This window comes from Bidens hawaiensis, unplaced genomic scaffold (assembly GCF_021521415.1).
Source record: "Bidens hawaiensis isolate Kalapana, Puna unplaced genomic scaffold, B.hawaiensis_p1.1 tig00006055_1, whole genome shotgun sequence".
NCBI classification, from domain to species: domain Eukaryota; kingdom Viridiplantae; phylum Streptophyta; class Magnoliopsida; order Asterales; family Asteraceae; genus Bidens; species Bidens hawaiensis.
In genome coordinates this window covers 817,269-843,123 of record NW_027491399.1, presented here as the reverse complement: position 1 = coordinate 843,123, position 25,855 = coordinate 817,269, and the positions used below count along the sequence as shown (strand labels likewise).

The window sequence follows — 25,855 nt, the reverse complement described above, 5'->3', positions numbered from 1 at the left end:
AAGTAACGTCTAGCGCTTCCACGACAACTATGAGATGGAAGAGGAAGAGCCCCACCCCCCCCCCCCCCTCAAAAGAAAAAAACCTCTCATGGACTCGATGACACATTTCGACCTTAATTCTAGTGTTAGGGGACTTGAATTTAAAACCACTAAATTAGCTTTAAGTAGTTGAAAACCATGTTACTTAATAATTATTTTCTGAAAAACTTGATTTTTCCGGTTCATAACATTTGCAGTGTGCACACTCCTCTCCTATGTCAACAACGCAAACTTTAAACACAATGCATCATCACTCGCCATGCTGAAACCGCAAGCGCCAACATATCCAAACAAAAACCCAAAATTCGGTGCTCTACGGACAAGATGTACATAGATATCAAAGCCAACTCCCGTCTCGAATTAATCTACACATTTCACTACTTACTTTACACCTAATAAACACCTTACCAACTTCATCTCGTTTTCCAAAAAAGACCAACAACCTTGTATTTATTTACTTCCGTTTTTCATGATCAGCTCTCACAAGAAACAAATTTCCTCCGTTGATAGCATTTCAGGTGCCCGCTGCTATCATCTTCCTTCGGTTTTGATGCTTCCATGGTACACTCAACACTCATTTCACTTTGATACTCGACCTGTGATGGTTGGTTTGCCTACAATCAACAACTTAAATATTTATTTCTCAATTTATTTATGATTATAAAAGTAATTGGGAGCGCGTGTAGATTAATGGAAATTACCAAGACTTCAATAGGCGCTGAGCTATTGTCGTTGTTGGTCTCGTTAGCTTGACCGACACTAGCACAATCATAGTGGTTAGAAAAATCATTAATAATAGGAAACTCATATCATTAATTAGTTTCAGGACATACTTTAAGGAATGCTGATCAGCCATCATCTCGTCTACTTTATCAGCTTGAGACGCTTCAGAAACCGCACCGACACCATCTAAATCTATAACCTTGCTTCCATTATTAATATTCTCATGAACATTACCTGCACAAACATACACAATTTTATTCGTTTGTATATCCTGGAATTAACTAAAATAAATATGTTACAAAAATCCCACCTTTTGATATGCTTGATTCTGCAGACAGCTGAGCGTTACCCAACAGTTTTTGACACATGTGCGTGCCTTGGAAGTCAAGAAACGTGTAGCCAAGAAAGTCCAGCTTTTGTGCTTCGGTCATCACAGAGAAACCGAAGGATGAGGTCCAAGTTTGTAGCACACTCGGGACAGCTGGCAAAACCAGTCTCTCCACTCCTAATTCCACAAGTTTCTGAAAAGCCACGAAGATATAAAAGTATTAAAAAAAACAAATAAATTCTTCAATAATGATAAAAAAACAAGATATTACCTTTTCAAGCACGTTCATAAGCGCATGACACATGCCACGTCTACGGTATCGAAATCTTGTACCAATAAGCGGGAGTTCCGCAACTTTTTCTCCATAAATCCTTATAACCGTAACAATAAATATATAAAATACGGTAAGCGTGTCAAATAATTAGGATAATAAAAGGAAACACCAATATCTATAAATCTAACTCTAATTACATTATTACCTTATCGTGGCTGCTGAAACGAGCTCATCATCTTTCTCAAGAAGAATTGTGTAAAATCCCTTAAAGTTCAAACGGTTTAGCTCCGACCTGTAATTAGTTTACACGGTTACCATAATTTAACAGTGCTAAATAACTAGAATTTTGGTACTATTAAAACTTAATATTACCATCTGCAGAAAATAACATCTTCGACTATATCTCGTTGGGTCCGAGGCTCCTTAACGGGTTCGAAACACTCGTGCATCACGCTAACAGCAATATTCAGCTTGCTATAACTTTCAGTTATTTCATCCATATGTGAGGTGTCATCATTTGTGCCATCGGGTCTTCTATGTTTCAATATTGTCCATACCAAATCATCCTGACCCACCGGTGTCGGCTTTCCTAAGAGCTTGTTAATGCCCAAATATATCTGCAAACATTTTATGACAGGTGGATCAGATTACTGCCAAAACTGAAGTCTGAAACTTATTATTATTATTATTATTATTATTATTATTATTATTATTATTATTATTATTATTATTATTATCATCATTATTATCATTATTATTATTATTATCATTATTATCATCATCATCATCATCATCATCATCATCATATATACCTCTTCACATCTCATGCTACAGAACCAGTTTACTTGAGAATAACTCTCGGGCTTCAAGACCCCGTCTTTTCGTTTTAAACATCCAACATGATCTGCAGAAAATATTGCTCATAAAAATATTGCTAAATATAACAAAGCGCGAAGAAATTTAAATATACATACACTTTCTTTCACACTGTTCACAGTTTAGAATGTTACTATCCGTTTCTTCCTCACAATCACTGCATTTATTTTGGTTACATATCCGACAACAGCACGATGGGCAGAACCAATCACCATCCGGGACCTCCTAAAACAAGTCAAAAATAATAATATTTGTAAAGATAAACTCTAAATTTCGTATTAAATTATTAACGATCTTGAAGGATTAAAGGAAAATAAGCGTTACCGTTATCCCCAAGCAATGCGTGTGAAATGAAGACGGGCATTGGTCACATAAAACTAACTCCCCACCATAATGACAAACCGAACATATATAATCATTATCTTTTATTAACTTATGCCGGTTGCCCTTCAATCTATGTGATTCGGCTTTACATATCTTGGCATTTCGGTCACGTTTAAGCTGCAACTGACAGTCAAGTAACGACCTACCATCTTCCAAAAATATGTTAGCCGAGGGTCGTCTGTTATTGCTTCCCGCATGTGACTCAAATTTCGACACGCTAAAAACCGTTTGACAGCAATTACATTTAATCCCGTCACGACTCACCCGACCCTCCTTCATTGCATGCCCATCTTTCCTACACCGATATTGCACTTTTGACCGCGGTATAATAACTGAATTATCTATCAACCAAGATAAAACGGTTCGTGGGGTTTGGTGCGTTGGACATATATCCTCACGGGCCCTTTTACTTGACCTCAAAACTCGTGACTTTCTAGAAGAATTTGAGTTTTCGGTTTTGGTTTCTTCGTACATTTTGTTTAACAGAGAATCTTTTCGTTTTGCCACGACTTCAATACTCAAAACACCGTCTTTTTTCTTGATTAAAAGTTTCCCGACCCCATTTTCTTTGCTAGTGTTTTGACCGTTTGTTTCACTCGTCTCGGTGTTGACTTCGGAACAGTTTTCCGATATGTAAAATTTGCATGCTGTACGAATCGAGTTAAACCTTTTCCCCTTCGGTGATAGGTACACGATGCGGTTACGGGTGTCACCAGCATGACACATTGACCACCCGGAAGCAAAAAGATGTTTCTTGGCCCGCATTTGAAGGTCCCGAACATCAACGTCTTTTTGTCTCCATTCACGGTGTTCTTCTGATGTCATAGAACAATAGTCAAACACCGCTTGTGGACAGTATTCAGAGTCAACATCCATTTTGGCCCGCCGTGGTGGTGGTGGTGGTGACGGCGGTGGCAGTGGTGGTGGTTGGTATGACTCCAAAGAGGTGTATTCGGATGAAAGAGTGCATAAATCGTTGCATATGATTTTAAGTGAATAAAATTGTTTTCCAGTCAGGTCGGTATACCGGTATCGAATACCGGCCTTCTCTTTTGACCCAAAAAAAGCTCGTTTGAGCTCGATTTTCCATCCAAGGTACAATAAATGTTGTCTGACTTTCAGTGTCAACGCTTGTGGGGGCCTCTTATTCTGACTGCTCGTGTAGTACTGTAAGATTGACTTGGGACAACACTCTGGCCCCACCACTAGATCTGGTTCAAACTTATAAAAGTCATGTATTTGAGTCCATTTATAACTTTCTTCCGCTTCGGGCGTGATAACAACCGCTTCATTTTCTGAAAAACCCGGTGGAACCATGTCATCTTCATCAGTGATAACAACCGCTTCATTTTTTGAAAAACCCGGTGGACCCATGTCATCATCATCACCGTCATCATTATCATTATCATCATTAAACTTATGTTCAACAAATGAAAGATTTGGATCAAAGGGTAGATCACCAAAAGATGAAAAGAAAGATGGTTTGATGTTCACAATCGAATCAAGAAACCGTTTGTTAACATCCAGGACTTCCAGCCGACCAAAAAACTCCACCATTGTCAACTTCAAATTATCTAAAACCACCTCCTTAACGGGCTCTTTCCATATATCCTTAAACTCACACATCCACTCCTTAATTTCTTCCTTGAATTGTTTTTTCATCCTCAATTCATACCAAATTTGTTTAACCGAAACAAGAACGGGCCAGTCAACCTCCAACTCCTCAACAACTTCAAGAAAAATCCAATCTCCACGAAAGTTCCATGCACCCGTATCCGCATTCCAATCGCGGGTCAACCGTATGTTCTTGACCCGCGCTTTAAGCTCATCACCAATATCAGGAAAGAAAACCGATCTTTCATCCGACATGTCATCATGGTCAAGAACGACACCTTCCCACCATGCATCCTGATGAAACACATCCACACACTGACCATAATGGAGACACTTTAAATTAACATTCACCCGAGGGGGCTTTAGCCTTATCCTGCCACGAAACTTATGAGACAAGACCGGGACCGAGACAACAAGGTTCTTAGAACCGTCGTCACAGAAAGCACGGTCGTATTTGACCACACGGTTTTGGTTTTTAATATCAATCACAGTCGCACGGTGCCACGAGCCTTCAAACCCGTCTTCAATACTCCTCACCTGATATAATTTGCATAATCACACATTCACACATACAAAAAACTAAACAAAACCAGCTAAAATCATATATTCTGATACATACAAAACCCCCCAAATTTCTTACCATTTTATACACAAACAATTAAACATATTATATCAAATTAACACCTTTAAAGTCACAGACCAAAATCAAACACAAACCCCCAATTTGAATCACATTAATTAACATTCCTTTTCCACCCCACCTCCAAATTAATAACCAAATAAGCCACCGATAACACAATGTAGGCATGCAATCAGTCAAAACAAGAAAATAACACCAACCCAGCTCAAAACCCCTAAAATATGAAGCCTTTAACAAAACCCACAAACCGAAAGTCAAGATTTGACCAATCGGTGATCGAAACCCCCCAAAATCATACAAAAAAACAATAGAATAATAAAATTGAAATGGGTATAACATTACTTCAACTTTCTGGTTGGGAATCGTTGGGGGTCTTTTGCGTTTTCTTGATCGGTTGGAAATCGGACCGGCCGGTTCAGCGTCGTCGGCCATTCATGAGGTGCGAGTGAGAAGCTTGATCCTGTTGAATGTGGGTGTTTGGTGAAGAAGGGTTTTCGAATTTTAATTAATGATTCTTTAAAACCCAAATATATTTATTTTAATTTTGAGAGAGAGAGAGATTAGGAATTAGCGAAACGTTGTGGCCAAGTAAGTACGAATTGGTATTTTACATAATAAAATAATGAAAAAGTAAAAGATAAACGAAATTGGTAAATGGGTTATTCATCCGTACAACGCAGCAACATGCCATGTGTATGTATATTTGTTGCAGTCTGCAGGGTACCTCATTGATGAAATATTGAAATACAATGTTTTTTTTTTGTTTTTAATTGTTACATTTGACTAGTCTGTGTATGTTGAAACTAAATGAGATTTTCAAAGTAATCATGTTCTTTCTTTATACAGATATAATTACAGAAATTGTCCTTTATGTTTACATCAAATTTTAGTGGTTGTTTTTTATTTTTAAAAGTAACATAATTTGTACTTTACGTTTTTAAATGTTACACCATTTGTCCTTTAGCCCTAACCCAGTTAATTTTTCTCGTTAACTCAGGTCACATGCCTTGCACATGAGGACAAATTAGTACTTTCACCTATTTAATTGAAAAGACATTTTAATATCCATTTATTTAAGTATATATATATATATGGTATCTCTTTCTTCTCTAGTAGCCACCACCACCACCAACCCACCACTTGCCACCATCAACCTCCGGCAATCACCACCGCTGCACCACCACCATCTCTCTCTCTATATGCCGCCACCATCTCTCTCTCTCTCTCTATATATATATATGCCGCCACCATCACCAATCCCGCCCAGCCGCCGCCACCATCACCTGAAACGACCACAACAATCATCAGCCTTTGAACCCATTAACCAGCCGATTAAAGCACCGCCGGAAAAATGAGTTAGTACTCCAGTCATCGAAAAAACGAGTAAGCGCTCCGGTCACCGGAAAATCTGGTTGAGTTTACCAGTTGAAAAAAGGGTGCGTACCATCGGTCCATCGCACCTGATTATCTCATGCTTAATCAAATTGAAACCCTAATCGAAGTCTGTTCATCGTATCTCGGCCAGATCGGATCTCATTCATCGTCTGTCGGACAAATCAATAGCCTAATCGAAGTCCAATCAACCATTTCCGGCTAAATCAAAACCCAAATCGAAGACCGTTCACGGTCTTTCATTGACCAATTAGGGCCTCGTCTTCAACCCTAACTATTCCAGGTCTTCAATATTGGTGGTGGGGCGACTTCATCTCTATATCAACATAGATGAGGAAGAGCATACGGAGAAGTGGAGAGGAGGCAGAGATGGTGTTTGTAGAGGTTGGATGGTGGCGGTGTTTGGGTGGGGGTGGTGGGTGGTGGTGGTGATGGTGATGAACGAGAGAGAGAGAGAGAGAGAGAGAGAGAAGTTTGAGATAGAGATACATTTATTTTTAATTTATATTCTCTTATTTTTAAAAGGTTTTTTTAATAAATGGTTAAAATGTCCAAATTACCCTCATGTGCAAGGCACATGATCAGACTTAACGATAAAAACTAACTGAGTTAGGGTCAAAGGACAAATGGTGTTACATTTGGAAACGTAAAATACAAAATATGTTACTTTTAAAGATAAAGGACAACCACTGAAATTTAGTGTATCCATAAAGGACAATTTCTGTAATTATGTCTTTTATATATGATGTGATTGTGCTTTATATCATTGATTGATATAGATAGTTTAATGTTTTCCTTACTGGTGGTTTCATTATCACAATTGGTTGGTTAATTTTATAAATTAAATATTTAAATATATACGGTTTTGATCGGTCTCAAAACCTAACAAGGTATTCGAAAACCTAAGATTATAGCAATAACTCGAAGCTCATAGATCATCACCATGAAAGTTTATAGTAAAAAATTGATGACCTCACCGGCTTCCCACAAATCAACCTTTCTTCTCGTGGGTGCCTCCTTCTTGTACGGGCCATTCGTCTCCATGTCAAAGATTTTGGGATTGATGGATCCATTACAGATAAATTTGCAGATTTTTGCAAGTGCGCTAATTCCATTTGAGTTTTAAATTTGAACATAACCCTTATTTAAAAAACTGTGTTTAAGAAAGAGTACTTGTTTAATTCCATATTTGATAGCTTTTATATTTGTTATTTCATTACTATATGGTGGGTATGTTTGGCAAAACTAGTTGGTAGCTGTAGCTGAAAGCTGGTGGCTGGAAGCTGTAGCTGTTAGCTGTTAGCTGTAGCTGTTAGCTGTAGCTTTTTAGATAAATTTAGATGTTTGGCAGATTAGCTGGAGCTTTTAATAAAACGTATAAAATTACTAATATGGGCATAATTAAAAACAATAATAGTAAACATACTTATTTTGAAAGGTTATTTAAGTAAATTAACATACTAAAAGCTTGTAGCTCTTTTTAAACGCTACTAGTAGATGCTTTAAGCTTTTTCTCCTAACCTAAAAGCTTCAAACTCCTTGAACCAAACAGAGCTTTTAATTGAGTATGAGCTTTTTCTTAAAAGCTTGAAGCTTGAAGCTCCTAAAAGCTTCCTGTCAAACATACCCGATATATATCGTAACTCTAAGATATGAATATGATGTGGTTCTGCTTTGAATCTATTATCTGATGTTAATCTTCTTTTAAGTGAGATATAACCTATATATCACAAAACTCATGTAAAATTTTTTATCTTATTTAACTATTAACAAAATAAATGAAAAAAAAAACTTCAAGCAAACGCTCATGTAGATATTTTAATATATACAAATATGTTGATGCATGTATAAGGTGATTTCAATATATATGAATCATAGTATCATACTTGATATACTAGATTTTACAATTTCATATATATTCCTTCTAAATTTAAATTTAAAATATTAAATATCTATAATTTATCTATAATCTATCTATAATATATATAAACAAAGACATAAAAATCCTACGTCTCGAGATGTGGTCGCTCCCCTCTTTTTTGGAGTCACCAGATTTGCTTGAATTTTAAATGGAGACTTCTCATGCATTTGACCCGAATTCATGGGTATGGGTCTTACCAAACCTCTCCTTAAACGGGTTATAACATGTCATTAAATTAAAAATTATTCTCACCAAATTATTGATGTAAAAATCCTATAAAATAGAATATAATAAAAATTAATATCTTATTTATTTTAAAAAAAGGTATATATATTATTTAAATTAAAAAACCAATTTGATTATAAAAAAATAAATGGGTGTTGGGTCTCATCAAACCATAAGTATATTATTGACTTTCAAAAATATTATTTATAATTAAAAAACCAATTTTATAGTAAAAAAAATAAACGGGTCTTGGGTCTCATCAAAACCATATAGCTTTTAAATTGGGTTATAACATCTCATTTATTTGTGAAACAATTTATCATCAAACCATAAGTATATTATTAACTTTCATACAGTAAAAAAATATAAATTCATAAAATAAATAAATATTAGAACAAACAATATAAAACAATCCCCCGTAATACGGGGGATAAAAACTAGTAATATATATAAACGAAAACAATAAAATCCTACGTGTCGCGATGTGGTCACTCGCCCCTTTTTTTGGAGTTATCAGGTTTCCTTGATTTTTAAATAGAGGCTTCTCATGCATTTGACCCGAATTCATGGGTATGGGTCTCACCAAACCCAGATATGCATAAAACGGGTTATATCTTCTCATTAAATTATAAATTAATCTCACCAAATATTTGATATAAAAATCCTATAAAATAGGGATATACTAAAACTTAATATCCGATTTTATTTAAAAACATATTTTTTATAATTCAAAAACAATTTTATGGTAAAAAATAAACGGGTACCAAACTCAGATAACTTAAGTCGGGTTATAACATCTCATTTATTTGTGAAACTCTTTTATCATCAAATACTAAGTATATTATTAACTTCTTAACAATAAATAAAACTAAAATCCAAAAAAATATATAAATATTAAAAACGAATATTGTAAAACAACACTGCAATATGGGGGATAAAAGCTAGTATGTATATAAATAAAACCTTTAAAAGCCCTCTGGTTGCTCCATACATTTTCTCAAGCCAACAGATTGTTTTATTTGTAAATGGAGGCTTCTTATGCATTTGATCTGAATTCACGGGTATGAGTCTCACAAACCCAAATAGCCCTTAAATGAGTTATAACATCTCAAAAAAATAAAAATTAATATTACCAAATATTTGATACGAAAATCCTATAAAATATGGATACACTAAAAACTAATATTCAATTTTTTTTAAAAAAAATATTATTTATATTTAAGAAACAACTTTATAGTAAAAAAAAATAAGCGGGTCATGTGTATCACCAAAATCAGTTAGCTTTTAAACGCGTTATAACATCATATTTATTTGTAAAACTCTTTTATCATCAAACCCTAAGTATATTATTAACTTATTTACAATAAATAAAATTAAAATTCAAAAAATATATAAATATAAGAAACAAATAATGTAAAATAACCTTATAATACTTGGGATAAAAACTAGTGTATAATATATACTAAAATGTAAATGTAAATGTCACAAACCGAAACCTGGTTACATGGCTTACTAGATTATATAGCAAGTTTGAATCAAAACCAACCATTAGATAACAAAAGTCTAAATTAAATAGGGATATTGGTTTTTAATACTCCAAATTTTCATTCATTGGTAGATAACACTCCCAAGTAATATTTTGTCTCCTACCACTCTCAACTTATAACTTATTTTCTCCTGTCACTCCCCAACCTAACGGACCCTAACTCCGTTAGTTTTGTTTGCTGACGTGGCACCTTTTAACTGACGTGGCATAACTGTAGTTTTAACCCCTTATTATAACATACTATTAATTACATTCAATTCCCAACACGACCTGAAACCCAACACGAACCCGACACGAAAAAATATAGGTTTTGGGTCGGATGACACGACCCGTTTTCTAAAACAGGTCAACCCGAACCCAGCATATTTAAAAAATAGGTCAACCCGAACCCGCCCTGTTAAAAAGTGGGTTGACATGTTAACCCATTTAACAATTTTAGAGAAGCTAATATTTTTATTTTATAGATAAGATATTTTTAAAATTTAAAATTAAATACTTAGTTTTTAAATTTTTAATATATCAATTAACTTTAGATGTAAAACTAATTTCTTTTTACATTACTTTTATCTACTTTTTACTTCTAATAATTTTATTTAGTAGTTCTAACTGTATATTCTCTAGTTATTTCGTTCGTTTATTTCTGTCGTGAGATAAATATGTGAACATAAGTTTGTTAACTAAGATTCAGAAATAAATACACAAAAATAATTAAATTTATCACAAATTATTAACAAGTTTGAAATGAATAAGAGAAACAAATTGTTTAATTTATTACCAAGTCATTAGATATTACTCATATTCGTATGTGAATGCAAAATGGGTTGACCCAAAACACAACCCGAACACGACACGAATTTGAATGGGTCAACACGACCCGACACGAATAAAAATATGGGTTGGGTTAGAGTTGAAAAATCTCAACACGCTAACCCGCCAACCCAAAACACATCAACCCGTTAACCCACCAACTCTACACGATTGACACCCCTAGTCTCAACTCTCAAGTCAACACCACCACCACCACATCTCTGCAATCACCGTCGAAACCCATACCCACCACCACGTTCATCTCCTTCAATCATCACCGGAACCCATAGCCACGACGATTATCTTCTTTGTTGGACACAATTAACTTTTAGAATGCTCACCTAGAATACCTCCTCTATCCATTCCTCTCTCTGTTTCCTTCATTGAAATTATTCAAAGCTTCAAGATTTTGGAAGAATCTAATAATAAGTTGAAAATGATAGGTGTCTAGGCTCAGATCCCGTACCGGAAAAGCAATTTCATCCGCCACCCATCACATCTCGCCAGCCATGACGTCACTGGAGCATCGGTTTTCTCTCCGATTTTTGGATTGTGTCCCTAACAGAGGGTGCCACGATTCCCATTCATCCAATTACATGTGATTCCGGTACAGATCCGAATGATTCGTTTCTAATAGCAATTTTCGTTAATCGAATAACGCATAATAACGACTATAGACGTTGGTCGGAGAACTGGTGTGAGGTGATGTTGGCCGGAGACGGGGCGGGCGAGAGGCGTTGATGAGTAGGTAACAATGGCTTGTAAAATATATGATGGTTTATTAGATTTTTTATTATTAGTAATGTGTTTTAAAATGTTATTTATTGGTATTTAATAAATAGCGTGCCACGTCAGTTAAAATGTGCCACGTCAGCTAAAAAAACTAACGGAGTTAGGGTCCGTTAAGTTGGGGAGTGACATGAGAAAATAAGTTACAAGTTAGGAGTGATGGGAGACAAAACATTACTTAGGAGTGTTATCTACCAGTGAGTGAAAGTTGGAAGTATTAACATCAATATTCCCATATATTATTATTTGTTTCTTTCTTTTTTTACACGTAAAGAGAATTTTTTTTAATAACTACATAATCAAAACTAAAGAAAATCTTTCCCTATTTTTAACGCGCTAAGTCGAGGTTCGTTAAGTCAGACGACCACCCTCCTCAACTTAAAATTGAACATTGTCCTCAATGTTCTAGAGAATGAACATCGTCTGACAACTGTTTCCCAGCTTAGGTATTTAAAAGAAGTTAAAAAAAGTACTTGAAAATAAAATAAAAAATACAATAAAATACATAAATACAATACGGGTGGTTTGTTCCCTACCCGATGTTACCTGACTCTCAGACGACCTCATATGTTGGCGAGTCTACCAAGAAAATCACCACTTCCATTTTCTTCTTGTTAATGTCTTCGGCTTCAAGAAATGGTTTTAATCGATAACCGTTTACCACTTGTATCGTCTTATCTTTGAGATTTTCAATTTCCACCTCGCCTCCCGACTCGTAAGATAACATAAGGTACCATCCACTTGCTTTTTAACTTCCAGGAAAGAATTTGGCCCGGGAATTGTAAAGTCACACCTTTTGACCAACTTCAAAGGTTTTCTTCCGAATTTTCGCATCGTGAACTTCTTTCATCTTTGCCTTGTAGGCTATAGAATTTTCATATGCTTCATTTCTTATTTCTTCCAGCTCGTTTAGATTTAGCTTTCTTTCTTTGCCTGCATAATATTTTTGCAACTTTGTTCAATCTAATATTTTCGAGATTTGGAATCCCCGAACCATCATAAGTGATGGGGGATCCCACTTCAAAAATTTTAAATTCGGTAAGTTGCTTAAACGATATGGTGTTGTTCATAGGATTGCAACACCTTACCATCCACAAACGAGTGGCCAAGTTGAAATGTCTAATCGACAAATTAAATAGATTTTAGAGAAATTCGTTCGGACGGACCATAAAGATTGGTCTAAGTTGACCGAGGCTTTATAGGCTTACCAAACAGTTTATAAACGCCTATTGATACAACACCTTATAGACTTATGTATGGAAAGGATTGCCATTAACCGGTTGAGATTGAACAACGACATTATTGGGCTACGAAAAAGGTTAATACAAGTTATGATAATGCAGATAAAGCAAGGAAATTGGCATTGTGCGAGATTTAGGAGTTAAGAGATAAGGCATACGAGTGTGCATCAACATACAAGGCGAGGATGAAGAAGGTACACTATGCAAAGATCAGGTTGAAGAAATTTGAAGTTGGCCAAAAGGTTTGGCTTTACAACACAAAGATGAAGCTCTTCCCGGGTAAGTTGAAAGCAATTGGAGGGGCCCGTATTTGATTGTTCGAGTTGGAAATCACGGGCAATATGAGATCGAGGATTTTGATGACCAATTGAGGTAGGTTGTAAATGGCTATAAATTGAAGTCATACTTGGAAATGGATGACATTCACAACATGGACAAAGAATCGGTGAGCTTCATTGTGACCTTGTATATTTATGAAGACAATTGAGCATTCAAGGCATTGTCGAGCTGTAGACACACAATTCAGTGCTTACCGGGAGGCAACTCGGGGTTTGTAAGTATGTTTCCAAGTTGTTTTCATTTTATTTAGTAGTGTATTGATTGTTGTCTCTAGTTTTGTGCAGCAGATACCAAGTATGGGGAAGCTATGTGGTGTAGAGCATTTTATTGTGTTGTGCATTCATTTTATTGAGTCATGTATTGACATACCTATGATAGAGGTTAATGCTTACTTTAGAGTTTTGCTAGAGGGCAAGAAAACTATAAGTGTGGGGATGTGATGGCGGTCAGTTTGTTTATATTTAAGTTTGGTTATTTACTAGTTTTAGTCGTTTATTGTATGAACTTTGGTACTTTATACGCGTTTGTTATATTTCAGGTCACAGGTACTTAAAGCTACTATTTTGGACCTGCAAGTGCACGGAATGAAAACCCGGAATGTCCAACTCGTAAAACAATGCAAGAATTAATGATTGTTGGTGAAGACTCCCATCGCGGTACGCGATGGGACAGGTTGAAGACCCATCGCGTATCGTGATGGGATCCAATTAAGTGAAAGTTTGACCATGGTCCACGCGATAAGCGATGGACCCCAAGTTGCAAAGACGAGATTGTTAGGGTTTGAGTTGAAATACGTTTGGACGAGCCTGTTCGTTTCTATCACTTTCTAGAGCAGTTTTTAAGGCAAGAGAGACCAATTCCATCATATCGATTCGTCCAGAGATCATTTTCTCTACATCGTATGTTTAAGTTACTTATATAATTTCAAAATTTTCCTCTATCTATATATTTCATTTTGTCGTTATTACTCTCGTTGGTTAACTTCAACAATTTCGTCATTTTTTTGAATTATTTTACTAGCTAATTATGTTCATCAATTTTCATTCAATTTTTAGTTCATGCTCTTGATTAAATGATATCTATAAAAAAAGGGTTTTCTTTTACATTGTTTTCGAACCCACATAACGGGACGAACTATGTGCATCATGCGACGACCTACATAATTATGAGTGCACGCATAATTATCAAAGTCCTTGCATGGAACTCATAGTGGATATAGTTGTGTGTCATAACTTAGAACCTAGAATGATTTTGGGTAATGATACAAATATGAATGTGATAAGTGCATGGTGGATACGCTGTTGGTACATCCTATATATAAGTGTCTTTATCATATTTTCTTTTGTAGAGTTATTTGGGTAACTTGAAGATCTGTGGTATTTTTATTTAAAAAAAAATCTCTTGACACTTACTTTCTTTCTTTATGTTATGGTTTTTCTATAATTTCGAGACGAAATTTCAAAAAGTTGTGAATACTGTAACATTCGTCATTTTTCAAACCCGGAACCCGACCCGTTTAGTTTTCTTTTAATCTATTGAAATTTTAAAAGATATTTGTTTTATTATAAATATATGTTACTTTTATTAAGTTTATCTACATTTAAACCATATCCAAAACTGAGGGGCCAATTCTGTCAAATTCCCAAACTCCCCTCTTGTCTTCCTTCCTTGTCACGTACCTGCAGCCCCCCACCCCATTCACGATTTTGACCAAAGTCAAAACCCATCTAATCAGCTGATAATCGAGGGATTGATGATAATTATGGTTCTCTAATTAACACGTAATCAATCTATATGGTAAGAGCGACTAATTAACAGCTAATTGACGTCTAATGATTCGAATATTCGTTGAGAACGAACCGCAGACCAATTGACTCCTAAAACAATATATAAACTCGTTTATTTTTCAATTAAACTCGTCCGCAGCTCACTCACGCTATCGCCAACCTTTACCCCATAACCAATTTGATTATCGTGACCTGTTGATATCTTGTTCAATCATCTCTTTCAGACGGCCATGTTCTGATCTGGTTAACCCCCTTTCGATCATCTTTCAAGGTAATGGAATATATGGTTTATATCGCGATTATGTGTTGAACAAAAGCCCTAAGGCTAGTTTGATTAACATTAACATATTTGGGGCAATTGAATCTGTTAGTGTGACATTCGTCAAATTTGAGTCTCGTTTTATATTCATTTTTGTAATCATTTTGTAACATGTCGATTTCTTTCGCGTTTATTTTAAATAAGTAATACTTCGTAGTTGTGGTTAAGTTTGTAAACCCGAACCGACATTTTATCAAATTATTGATGTTATAACTCTAGCGTGTGTGGGATTTGTTAAACACGGTTATTTATAATTTATAGCTCGATTAAGTAAACGTTAGGGACTAAAATGGATTTCTTTAAAGTTATACTAGTTTTAAAATCATTATAAACTAAATACCAAACTTGAGGGACCATTTGTGAAAATATGTTATGCATATATAAAAGCAAAAACCCTAAACCTAACATTAACATCACAAACAAACTACCAACTGCCACCCACCTTTGTAGCCGTTTTCCGGCGGGCCTCCATCTCCGGCGAGCCCGAGCCTCCGGCCACCCGTTTCCCGTCTCCGGGGACCTCCGGTGACACACACCACCACCGGAAACCCGACCTCCAACCCCACCTCCACTTCCGGTGCCGTTTTTCTCTCTCTTCGGCCGCCTATCGTTTTTCCGGTGACCGGAAAACCGGCCACCGGTGTACCGCCTCCATCTCTCTACTCTACGGCTCTCTTTCCCTCCTGTTCCGGCAGCCCGTAGCCTTTCCCCTCGGTTTTCGTTTTTTCGGCGACCGGAATTTCGGCAGTCGTGGCCTCAAAACCGTGCTTCACCCCTCTCTCTCTAACTCACCCTCTTCGGCTCTCCCTCTCTCCTCGCCGTTCTCTATCTATCTCCCTATCTCTCTCTCGCTGCCTCTCTCTCTCTCTCTCGGACTCTTTCTCTCTCTCTCTCTCTCTCTCTCACTCTCTTTTCTCTCTCTGTTTCTGTTTTCTGGCGCGCTTTCGGCGGCCGAAAATCAACTCCGGCAACCCATGTATGTTATCTAATTTATATTATTATTATTATTATTATTAACAAGGTAATTATTATTTTTATCATTAACAATATAATTATTATTATTATCATTATTATTACTAACAAGAGTATTATTATTATTATTAACAAAATAATAATAATTATTATTATCATTATTATTACTAACAAGATTATTATTATTATTATTAACAAAATAATAATTATTATTATCATTATTATTACTAACAAGATAATTATTATTATTATTATTATTAACAAGATAATTATTATTATTATTATCATTATTATTATTACCAATGTAACATCACGGGAATTTTTGAGCCAAAAGTGTCAACTTTCCAAAGTATAGGGACCAAATCTGTCAAAATCCAAACTTCAGGGACTAAAATTAAAATTCTGTTTTCTTGTCCTATCGCGATACGCGACGGGACAAAATACAAGCCCATCGTGTACCGCGATGGGGTTTGGTCAAAGATTCTAGAAGAGATCAACGGCGATACGCGATCGCCGTTGAGCCTACGTCATCGCGTACCGCGATGACGTGGCCTGACACCTTTTCACCATGTGTCCACATGTGGCACACCGGTCGCCACGTGTCCCGACACGTGGCAACACTTGGCACATCGTCCGCCATGTGTCAACACGTGGCACACCGTCTGCCACATGGCGACATGTGGCAGACCTACTGTGTGCGTCACCAAGGCTACGTCGCGGTACGCGACGGGTGCCTTGAAGGCGGTCGCGTAACGCGATGGGATCCAAATTTTTGCCTATAAATAGCAGGTCCGGGCATTCACAATTTCACACCAAAACATAGCTCTCAATATTCTCTCTACTCTTTCACTACACCTCGAAAATCGTGCCTACAATCCATCTCGATAAACATGCCCAAATCCTCGTTTTCCATGCCCTACCTCGATAAGCGTGCCATTTCCCGACAACGTGTATTTCAAGAAGGTGATCCCGTACCGACGCCCCAATGATCATTTTGGAGTACATACCGTGAAGTGTTGGTGCCTCCGGAAGCGTGCCGACAAAAGATCGTTGATGTAAGAAGGGTTGATCAAGTGGCGTGGAAGTGCTACTCGAATCCTTAGGAAGTCTAAAACGCCAACAAGGTTAGGCGTAATGTCAAAGGAATTTAATATAATATTATATTAAAGGCTTAATACCTAAGTCAAAATCATACTATACCTCGAGAATAAATGATATAACAAAGAAAAGAAAGAAAGAAAAGAAATGTATATATACTTATGTGTTATATAAATTCTTTGTTATTATTATTATTATTATTATTTAAGTATAATGAGCATTCTTAAATAATAAAGAAAAGAATACGTTTCTTAAAGAAGAAGAAACGTAGGGTTTTTATAATAAACTAAAGGTTTATAAACAATACTTTTAAACTAAAGGTTTTCAAGTAATTGAGAAATGGACTAAAGGTTCATCGAGGTAAAATAAAGACTAAAGGTCTTAAGCCGGATTGTATATCCGACTAACGAATAGTTATACTCGTACTGTAGGTGCGAGATAACAAGAAAGAGACACAAGGAAGGTGTTGGAAACCGATCCCGATCAAAGGTGAATACGCCCCACTTTTACAAACTTGTTTTCAAACAAATAAACATGTTATGTGTAAAACTTTACATGAGACTAAGTGTCTCTAAAAACATTAAGAATAAGAGTAAAAGCCTAGCCCTCAGGCTGTAGTATACATTTGTCTGGATCCTTACATATGTGGTTAAATGCGGTGGGCACATAGCACCACGCCTGGTCACAACCTCCAGCCACGATGGGCCGAACCAAAGTATGTTCGAGTGAGAATGACCTTGTGTATATTTATGGTACCTAAGTACGTCGAAACACTGCAGTGTTTTACTGGGGTGACCTAGTGTAGAGACTCAAGTTTATAATGATGTTTTGACTTTGTTATTCCTAAGCCAATATGGGACGAGGCTTGCGTAACCCTCGAGGGGTAACAAAATAAAAGAAAATATTTTTGCGTCAGCACATTCACCAGCAAATGTTTGCCGACGTATTTTTATAACATTTTGCCGGTAACCAAGAATAGAGCTTGAAGGACGAAGGCTCAAGAATCCGATGGCTCGGATATTTTGTTTGAATATTAAAATATGATGATTTTGTTAAAACTTATAAACAAGTAAATTTAAACGAGACTTTCGTCTCGTCTTTTGTAAAGTAAATATTGAACTTTAAATTCACATATTTTATAAAGTCTTCCGCTTAAACCCGTAACTCTGATTTATTTACAAATGTGGTACCAACTATTGAGTCACACTCCTAGGCCTAAGATGGGGGTGTGACAGGTTGGTATCAGAGCCATCGATCTTAGCGAATTGGGTATCATAAAACAATTCCCAAGCTTCGATCCAAGCATAGGAAAATATTTTACTTGTTTATTTGAATAGGGATAAGATTGGCTGGTAACCTTTTCTTTCCCTCTCTACATTCTAAACGACCCATCAAGATGTCTTATGAGAAATTAATGGAGTATTATGATCGTGAAGCAAGAAGAGCAAGAAAGTACTACAAATTCCCAAAGGACGTCATGAGTGAAGATTACTTTGAGGCTTTCTTCAGCCGAGACCAATACATTGAACGTCCCAAACCAATATACTTCCCCGGGACAGAGAAATGCCCAATTAAACTACCCGATAGCCCACCCAAACAAATCGAACCATCAAGACACTCGAGCTATCATCCACCCACAATGCCTATATATCATCCATCTGAAAGACCGACATACCACCCAACGGAGATCCCTACTTACCAACCATCGGAGGTTCCGCAGTATTTTCCCACCGGATATTTCTCAAATGCACATCCATCCTATGCCTTCCTTTCAAACCAACACATAAAGGAAGAACCAAGATCCCCATCCTCCGACTGGATGCAGTGCCACTCTAACCCACGAAGATGGCTTACTGGAAGCTCCACCATGAACGAAGTCCACTCACGACCCAACCATGGCGAAGGATCATCCCGCAAACCAAGAATGAGGGTGACGATGCCATACGAGTGTTTTAAAATGCCTGCAATGATCAACGAGACCACCCAATATGTGGAAGAGGAGAAAGAACCTATGGAGGAAGAAGAAGAGGACCCCGAGGAAGAGGAGGATCCTGTATAAGAGTCCGAACCGGAAGAAGAGCATCCTGACAATCCTAACGAGATATCAACATCCATTGATGGATCACTCACTTCCCACAACCCAAGCTACGGTTTCGTCGATCCGTATGTTCAGTACCTTGAGAAGATCAGGAACCAAGCTTCATCAAGCTTCCCACCATTCCAAGGTGTAATTCCAACTGAAGAAGAACAAGCTGATGAGATTTGTGAGCAAAACGAAGTTGCTAAGACTTTGTTCTACCTCGCATCCGACATGACTGAGGTCCCGTATCCTGAACCAAGGAATCATTACGAGATGTTAACATTGGGTTACCGCGACCCACCTCCACAATATGGATACCCCGACGTTATCCCGCAGTCATATGAAGAATACCTGGATCGCGCTCTGCACGAGACTGATGACTGGAGAAAGAAGGTGGTTGAGGAAGGGAAGAAAAAGAAGAAGATGGGAGAGAATCTTCTTCACAAATGCAACAAACTGACGAGGGTTGTTAAGAAGTTTTTGAAGGACTGAAATGATGGTGGTGATGGGGTGTTTCAAGAGATGAAGTGTATGTGTGTAATCTAGTTTGTGTTTAATGTGTTAAGTGATGTATGGATAAGAATATATATACATCGAATATGAATGTGTATATATATGTGGTGTTGTAATAATCCTTATATATACCATGTATGGTATATACAAATGTTGAAATAAATTAAATGTGTGTTTAACAAAGAACATTCGTTAAATTTCAGATATAAATTGAAAAGAAAACGATAAAATGTCTCAACAAATTAATAACTTGGAGGCTTACCGAAAGGAAGCCAAAAAAAAAGGAAAAAGGAAAGGGACCCGAAAAAGAACAAGAAGATCCAATTCCCGAAAAATTTATAGACCGAATTCAAAAGATGATTAAAGATGCAGTTAGGGAAGAATCCATGGCTAGGTCCCAATCTAGACAAACGAAACATTCTCACTCGGCTAATCCTTCCCAAAAATCTGTTTCTAAACCCCGTTCTAGACCCTCGCATGTGGATGAAAGTGTACATGAATCAAACGCTGATGGTGGCGTTCGTCAAGAATTTAAGAGGCTCAAAATAGGTGGGTGTACGTTCAAAGACTTCAAGTACCATGGGCCAAAGGAATTCCATGGTGATAAGGGAGCCATAACGACTATGAGGTGGCTTGAAGAGATGGAGACAATTGTGATTACGAGCAAATGTACCGAAGAAGAAAAGATTCAATATTCTGCCCTAATGTTTAAAGGTGAGGCCCTAGAGTGGTGGAACACGTTGATCCTGAGTAGAGGAAGGGAGGTGATGTATAGCATAACGTGGAGCGAATTCAAAGAGTTGCTGTTGTCGAAGTTCCGTCCGATGCACGAAACGGACCAAATTCAAACCAAGTTCTTGTCTCACAAAGTTATTGGAACAAACCTTCGTGAGTATAACACGAAATTCCACGAATTCTGTCGCTTGGTTCCCCAACTGGTTACCCCGGAATCCAGCAAAGTTACACGCTACATATGGGGATTACCACGAGAGATCTGTGACATGGTGAGGTCGCACTTGCCACAAACCGCTGACTCCGCGATGGAGTTGGCTGGATACTTGATGGGCGGAATGATATGCAACAAAGAAGAAGACAAGAGGGTCGCAACAACACAAGACCCGAAGAAAGAAGGAAATACCTGTTTTAAGGGTAAAGGAGTCGACCAACGAAGGTCTGGCTTCAATCCCGGCAACCTACAATGTAAAATTTGTAAGAAGTACCATAGGGGTCGATGCCACCTAACTCCGCGACTTTGTGAATCATGTCACAAACCCGGCCACGCCACAACCGATTGTTGGAAGAAAAAGATGACCTGCTACAACTGCAAGGAGATGGGACACCTTAGTTTCGAGTGCCCCAAGAATAAGCCCGCGACTGGTGGTGCGGGTGGTAGCGGTCAAAAGAATGAGCCCAAGAAGGGCAACGCAATAGTCTTCGTCTTGGATACCAAGAAAGCGGCCGACATGCCAGAAACCATTACACGTACGTTCCTTATTAACAATGCCTATGCTAGAGTCTTGTTTGATTCAGGAGCCAATTTAAGTTTTATAGATTATAAATTCTGTAGTCTATTAAACGAACCTTTAGTCAAACTTAATAAAACTCTAAGCATCGAGACCGCTAATGGCGAAATTATTAAAATCTCCGAAGCTCTAGAAAACGGAAAAATCTTATTGGCCGGTTACGTTTTACCTATTCAATTGCTACCTATGACTCTTGCTGGTTTTGACGTTGTATTGGGTAGGGATTGGTTATCCGACAACCATGCTCGTATCCTTTGCGATAGCAAGACCGTAGAACTTCGAACCCCTGACAGACGTACCATATGAATCGAAGGGGATAAAGACGCTGGCCAAGTTAGTCTAATCTCCATGGTTAGGGCTAATAAATGTTTAAATCAAGGATGCTTAGAATTCATGGCCTATGTCACAGAGGAATCAAAACCCAAAGAGATCAAGGACGTTCTTGTAGTTTCCGACTTTGACAATGTCTTTCCTGATGAATTTCCCGGCATTCCTCCCGATCGTGAAGTAGAATTTAGGATCGATCTTATTCCTGGAACTGCTCCGATCGCCAAAGCTCCGTATCGCCTTGCACCAACCGAGATGAAAGAATTGAAGAAACAACTTGACGAGCTTCTCGAGAAAGGATTTATACGACCAAGTTCATCACCATGGGGAGCGCCGATACTTTTTGTCAAGAAGAAGGATGGATCCATGCGCATGTGCATCGACTATCGAGCCCTCAACAAAGTCACAATCAAGAATCGTTATCCACTACCGCGAATCGACGACTTGTTCGATCAACTTCAAGGTGCTAGATTCTTTTCCAAAATTGATCTTCGTTCAGGCTATCACTAACTCAAAGTCCAATCCGAAGATATTTCGAAAACTGCGTTTCGAACACGGTACGGCCATTACGAGTTCACCGTTATGCCAATCGGACTTACCAATGCGCCGGCTGCATTCATGGACCTGATGAATCGTATTTGTAAGCCTTACTTAGATAAGTTTGTTATCGTATTCATTGAAGACATATTAATTTATTCCAAGTCTAAGGCCGATCATGAAAATCACCTTCGAACGTTACTTGAAATTCTTAGAACCGAGAAATTGTACGCCAAGTTCTCGAAATTCGAGTTCTGGTTGCACGAGGTGCAATTTCTTGGTCATATTATCAACGTCAATGGTATTCAAGTAGACCCCGCTAAGATTGAAGCCATCTCTAAGTGGGAGATCCCAAAGTCGCCAACCGAGATTCGAAGCTTCTTGGGATTGGCCGGCTATTATCGAAGGTTCATCGAAAACTTTTCACGAATCCCTGTTCCCCTAATTTCCTTAACTCGAAAGAATCTCAAATATGAATGGGGAACAAAGAAACAAGAGGCGTTCGATATACTTAAAAAAAAGCTTACCCAAGCTCCTATACTAGCCTTGTCAGAAGGTATTGAAGATTTCGTTATCTTTTGCGATGCATCTCATTCCGGCTTGGGATGTGTATTAATGCAACGAAAAAAAGTAATCGCTTACGCCTCTCGTCAACTCTAGGTGCATGAAAAGAACTACACAACTCAAGATCTGGAGTTAGGCGCCATAATATTTGCACTTAAGATATGGAGGCGCTATCTCTATGGAGTAAGATTTATCGTGTACACTGATCATAAGAGCTTGAAACACATCTTCGATCAAAAAGAGCTTAATATGTGCTAACGACGATGGATGGAGACACTCAATGACTACGATTGTGAGATCATCTACCATGAAGGCAAAGCCAACATCGTGGCCGATTCCTTAAGTCGCAAAGATCATGAAAAGCCCAAAAGAGTCCGAGCGTTAAGGCTAGAACTTCAAATCGATCTTGTTGACCAAATCAAATCTGCTCAAACTAAAACGATCAACGAAAACCAAATCTCTGATGAAAAACGTAATGGCACCATTGACTCGTTAGTCAAGGGTGATGATGGTATTCTTAGAATGGGAAACCGAATTTGGGTACCAATTGTTGGAGGATTGCGTGAGAAAATCTTGAACGAAGCTAATAAGTCGAAATACATGATGCATCCCGGGATGTCGCTTCGCATGTTGCGAAATGTCTTACTTGTTTAAAAGTCAAGGCTGAACACCAAAAGCCTTCGGGACTGCTCCAGCAACCCGAACTTCCCGTATGGAAGTGGGAGTTAATTACTATGGATTTTATTACCAAACTCCCTAAAACGACTCGACAACATAATGCAATCTGGGTGATTGTGGATCGATTAACAAAGTCCGTACACTTCATACCCATCAATGAGTCGTACTCAATGGACAAACTAGCTCGTATCTATGTTAACAATATTGTTGCTTTACATGGAGTACCACTGTCCATAATTTCTGATCGAGACAGACGTTTCACGTCTCATTTTTGGAAAAGCTTCCAACAAGCACTCGGCACAAAACTTAACCTTAGCACCACCTATCACCCGTAAACTGATGGGCAAAGCGAAAAGACTATTCAAACGTTGGAAGACATGCTCCGAGCCTGTGTGATAGACTTAGGTGGAAGTTGGGATGACCACTTACCACTAATGGAATTTTCGTATAACAATAGTTATCACACTAGCATTCAAGCCGCGCCATTTGAGGCATTATATGGTCGAAAATGTAGAACGCCCGTGTGCTGGTCTGAAACCAGAGATAATAAATTATCTGGACCCGAGATAGTCCAAGAAACCACCGACAAAGTTATTCAAATCCGAGAACGACTTAAGACGACACGTGATTGCCAAAAGAGTTACGCCGATGTCCGCCGTAAGCCGTTAGAATTCAATGTTGGTGACAAAGTACTTTTGAAAGTCTCGCCATGGAAAGGCGTTGTCCGATTAGGCAAGAAAGGAAAATTAAGTCCTCGATTCGTTGGACCCTTCGAAGTACTTGAACGAATTGGTACCATCGCCTACTGATTGCGACTACCCGAGGAAATGCAAGAGATACACGACGTATTCCATATCTCGAATCTGCGTAAATGCTTAGCCGATGAATCTCTTTCGATGCCTTTAAAAGATGTGGAAATAAACGAGAATTTGAAATTCATTGAAAAACCGATTCAAATTGAAGATTTAAAATTAAAGAAACTCAAAAGACGAAACTTGAAAATCGTGAAGGTAAAATGGGATTCCCGACGAGGACCCGAGTATACTTGGGAACTCGAGTCCGAAATGAGAAACAAAAACCCCCACTTATTCTCGTGAAGCAATCTCGAGGACGAGATTTATTTCAAGGTGGTGAGGATGTAACATCACGGGAATTTTTGAGCCAAAAGTGTCAACTTTCCAAAGTATAGGTACCAAATCTGCCCAAATCCAAACTTCAGGGACTAAAATGAAAATTCTGTTTTCTTTTCCTATCGCGATACGCGACGGGACAAAAGACAAGCCCATCGCGTACCGCGATGGGGTTTGGTCAAAGATTCTAGAAGAGATCAACGGCGATACGCGATCGCCGTTAAGCCTACGTCATCGCGTACCGCGATGACGTGGCCTGACACGTCTGGCACCTTTTCACCACGTGTCCACAAGTGTCACACCGGTCGCCACGTGTCCAGACACATGGCAACACGTGGCACATCGTCTGCCACGTGTCAACACGTGGCACACCGTCCGCCACGTGGCAGACCAACTGTGTGCGTCACCAAGGCTATGTCGCGGTACGCGACGGGTGCCTTGAAGGCGGTCACGTACCGCGATGGGATCCAAATTTTTGCCTATAAATAGCAGGTCCAGCCATTCACAATTTCACACCAAAACACAGCTCTCAATCTTCTCTCTACTCTCTCACTACACCTCGAAAATCGTGCCTACAATCCATCTCGATAAACGTGCCTAAATCCTCGTTTTCCGTGCCATACCTCGATAAGCGTGCCATTTCCCGACAACGTGTATGTCAAGAAGGTGATCCCGTACCGACGCCCCGACGATCATTTTGGAGTACATACCGTGATGTGTTGGTGCCTCGGGAAGCGTGCCGACAAAAGATCGTTGACGTAAGAAGGGTTGATCAAGTGGCCTAGAAGTGCTGCTCGAATCCTTAGGAAGTCCAAAACGCCAACAAGGTTAGGCGTAATGTCAAATGAATATAATATAATATTATATTAAAGGCTTAAGCCCTAAGTCTAAATCATACTATACCTCGAGAATAAATGATATAACAAAGAAAAGAAAGAAAGAAAAGAAATGTATATATACTTATGTGTTATATAAATTCTTTGTTATTATTATTATTATTATTATTTAGTATAATGAGTATTCTTAAATAATAAAGAAAAGAATACGTTTCTTAAAGAAGAAGAAATGTAGGGTTTTTATAATAAACTAAAGGTTTATAAACAATACTTTTAAACTAAAGGTTTTCATGTAATTGAGAAATGGACTAAAGGTTCATCGAGGTAAAATAAAGACTAAAGGTCTTAAGCCG

The 25,855-nt window shown here is 37.9% G+C and overlaps 1 protein-coding gene across 1 annotated transcript; it reads right to left on the bottom strand.

Moving 5' to 3' along the window:
• Window positions 1-773: 773 nt before the first annotated feature.
• LOC143631286 (uncharacterized) lies at window positions 774-5,334 on the bottom strand. Its single transcript, XM_077100095.1, has 8 exons — window positions 5,221-5,334; window positions 2,565-4,775; window positions 2,339-2,465; window positions 2,177-2,268; window positions 1,737-1,981; window positions 1,570-1,656; window positions 1,362-1,461; window positions 774-1,283 (listed from the first exon to the last, which is right to left on the bottom strand). The coding sequence occupies exons 1-8, from the start codon at window positions 5,308-5,310 to the stop codon at window positions 1,044-1,046; spliced, it is 3,192 nt and encodes a 1,063-aa protein (XP_076956210.1). The 5' UTR covers window positions 5,311-5,334; the 3' UTR covers window positions 774-1,043.
• Window positions 5,335-25,855: the final 20,521 nt, after the last annotated feature.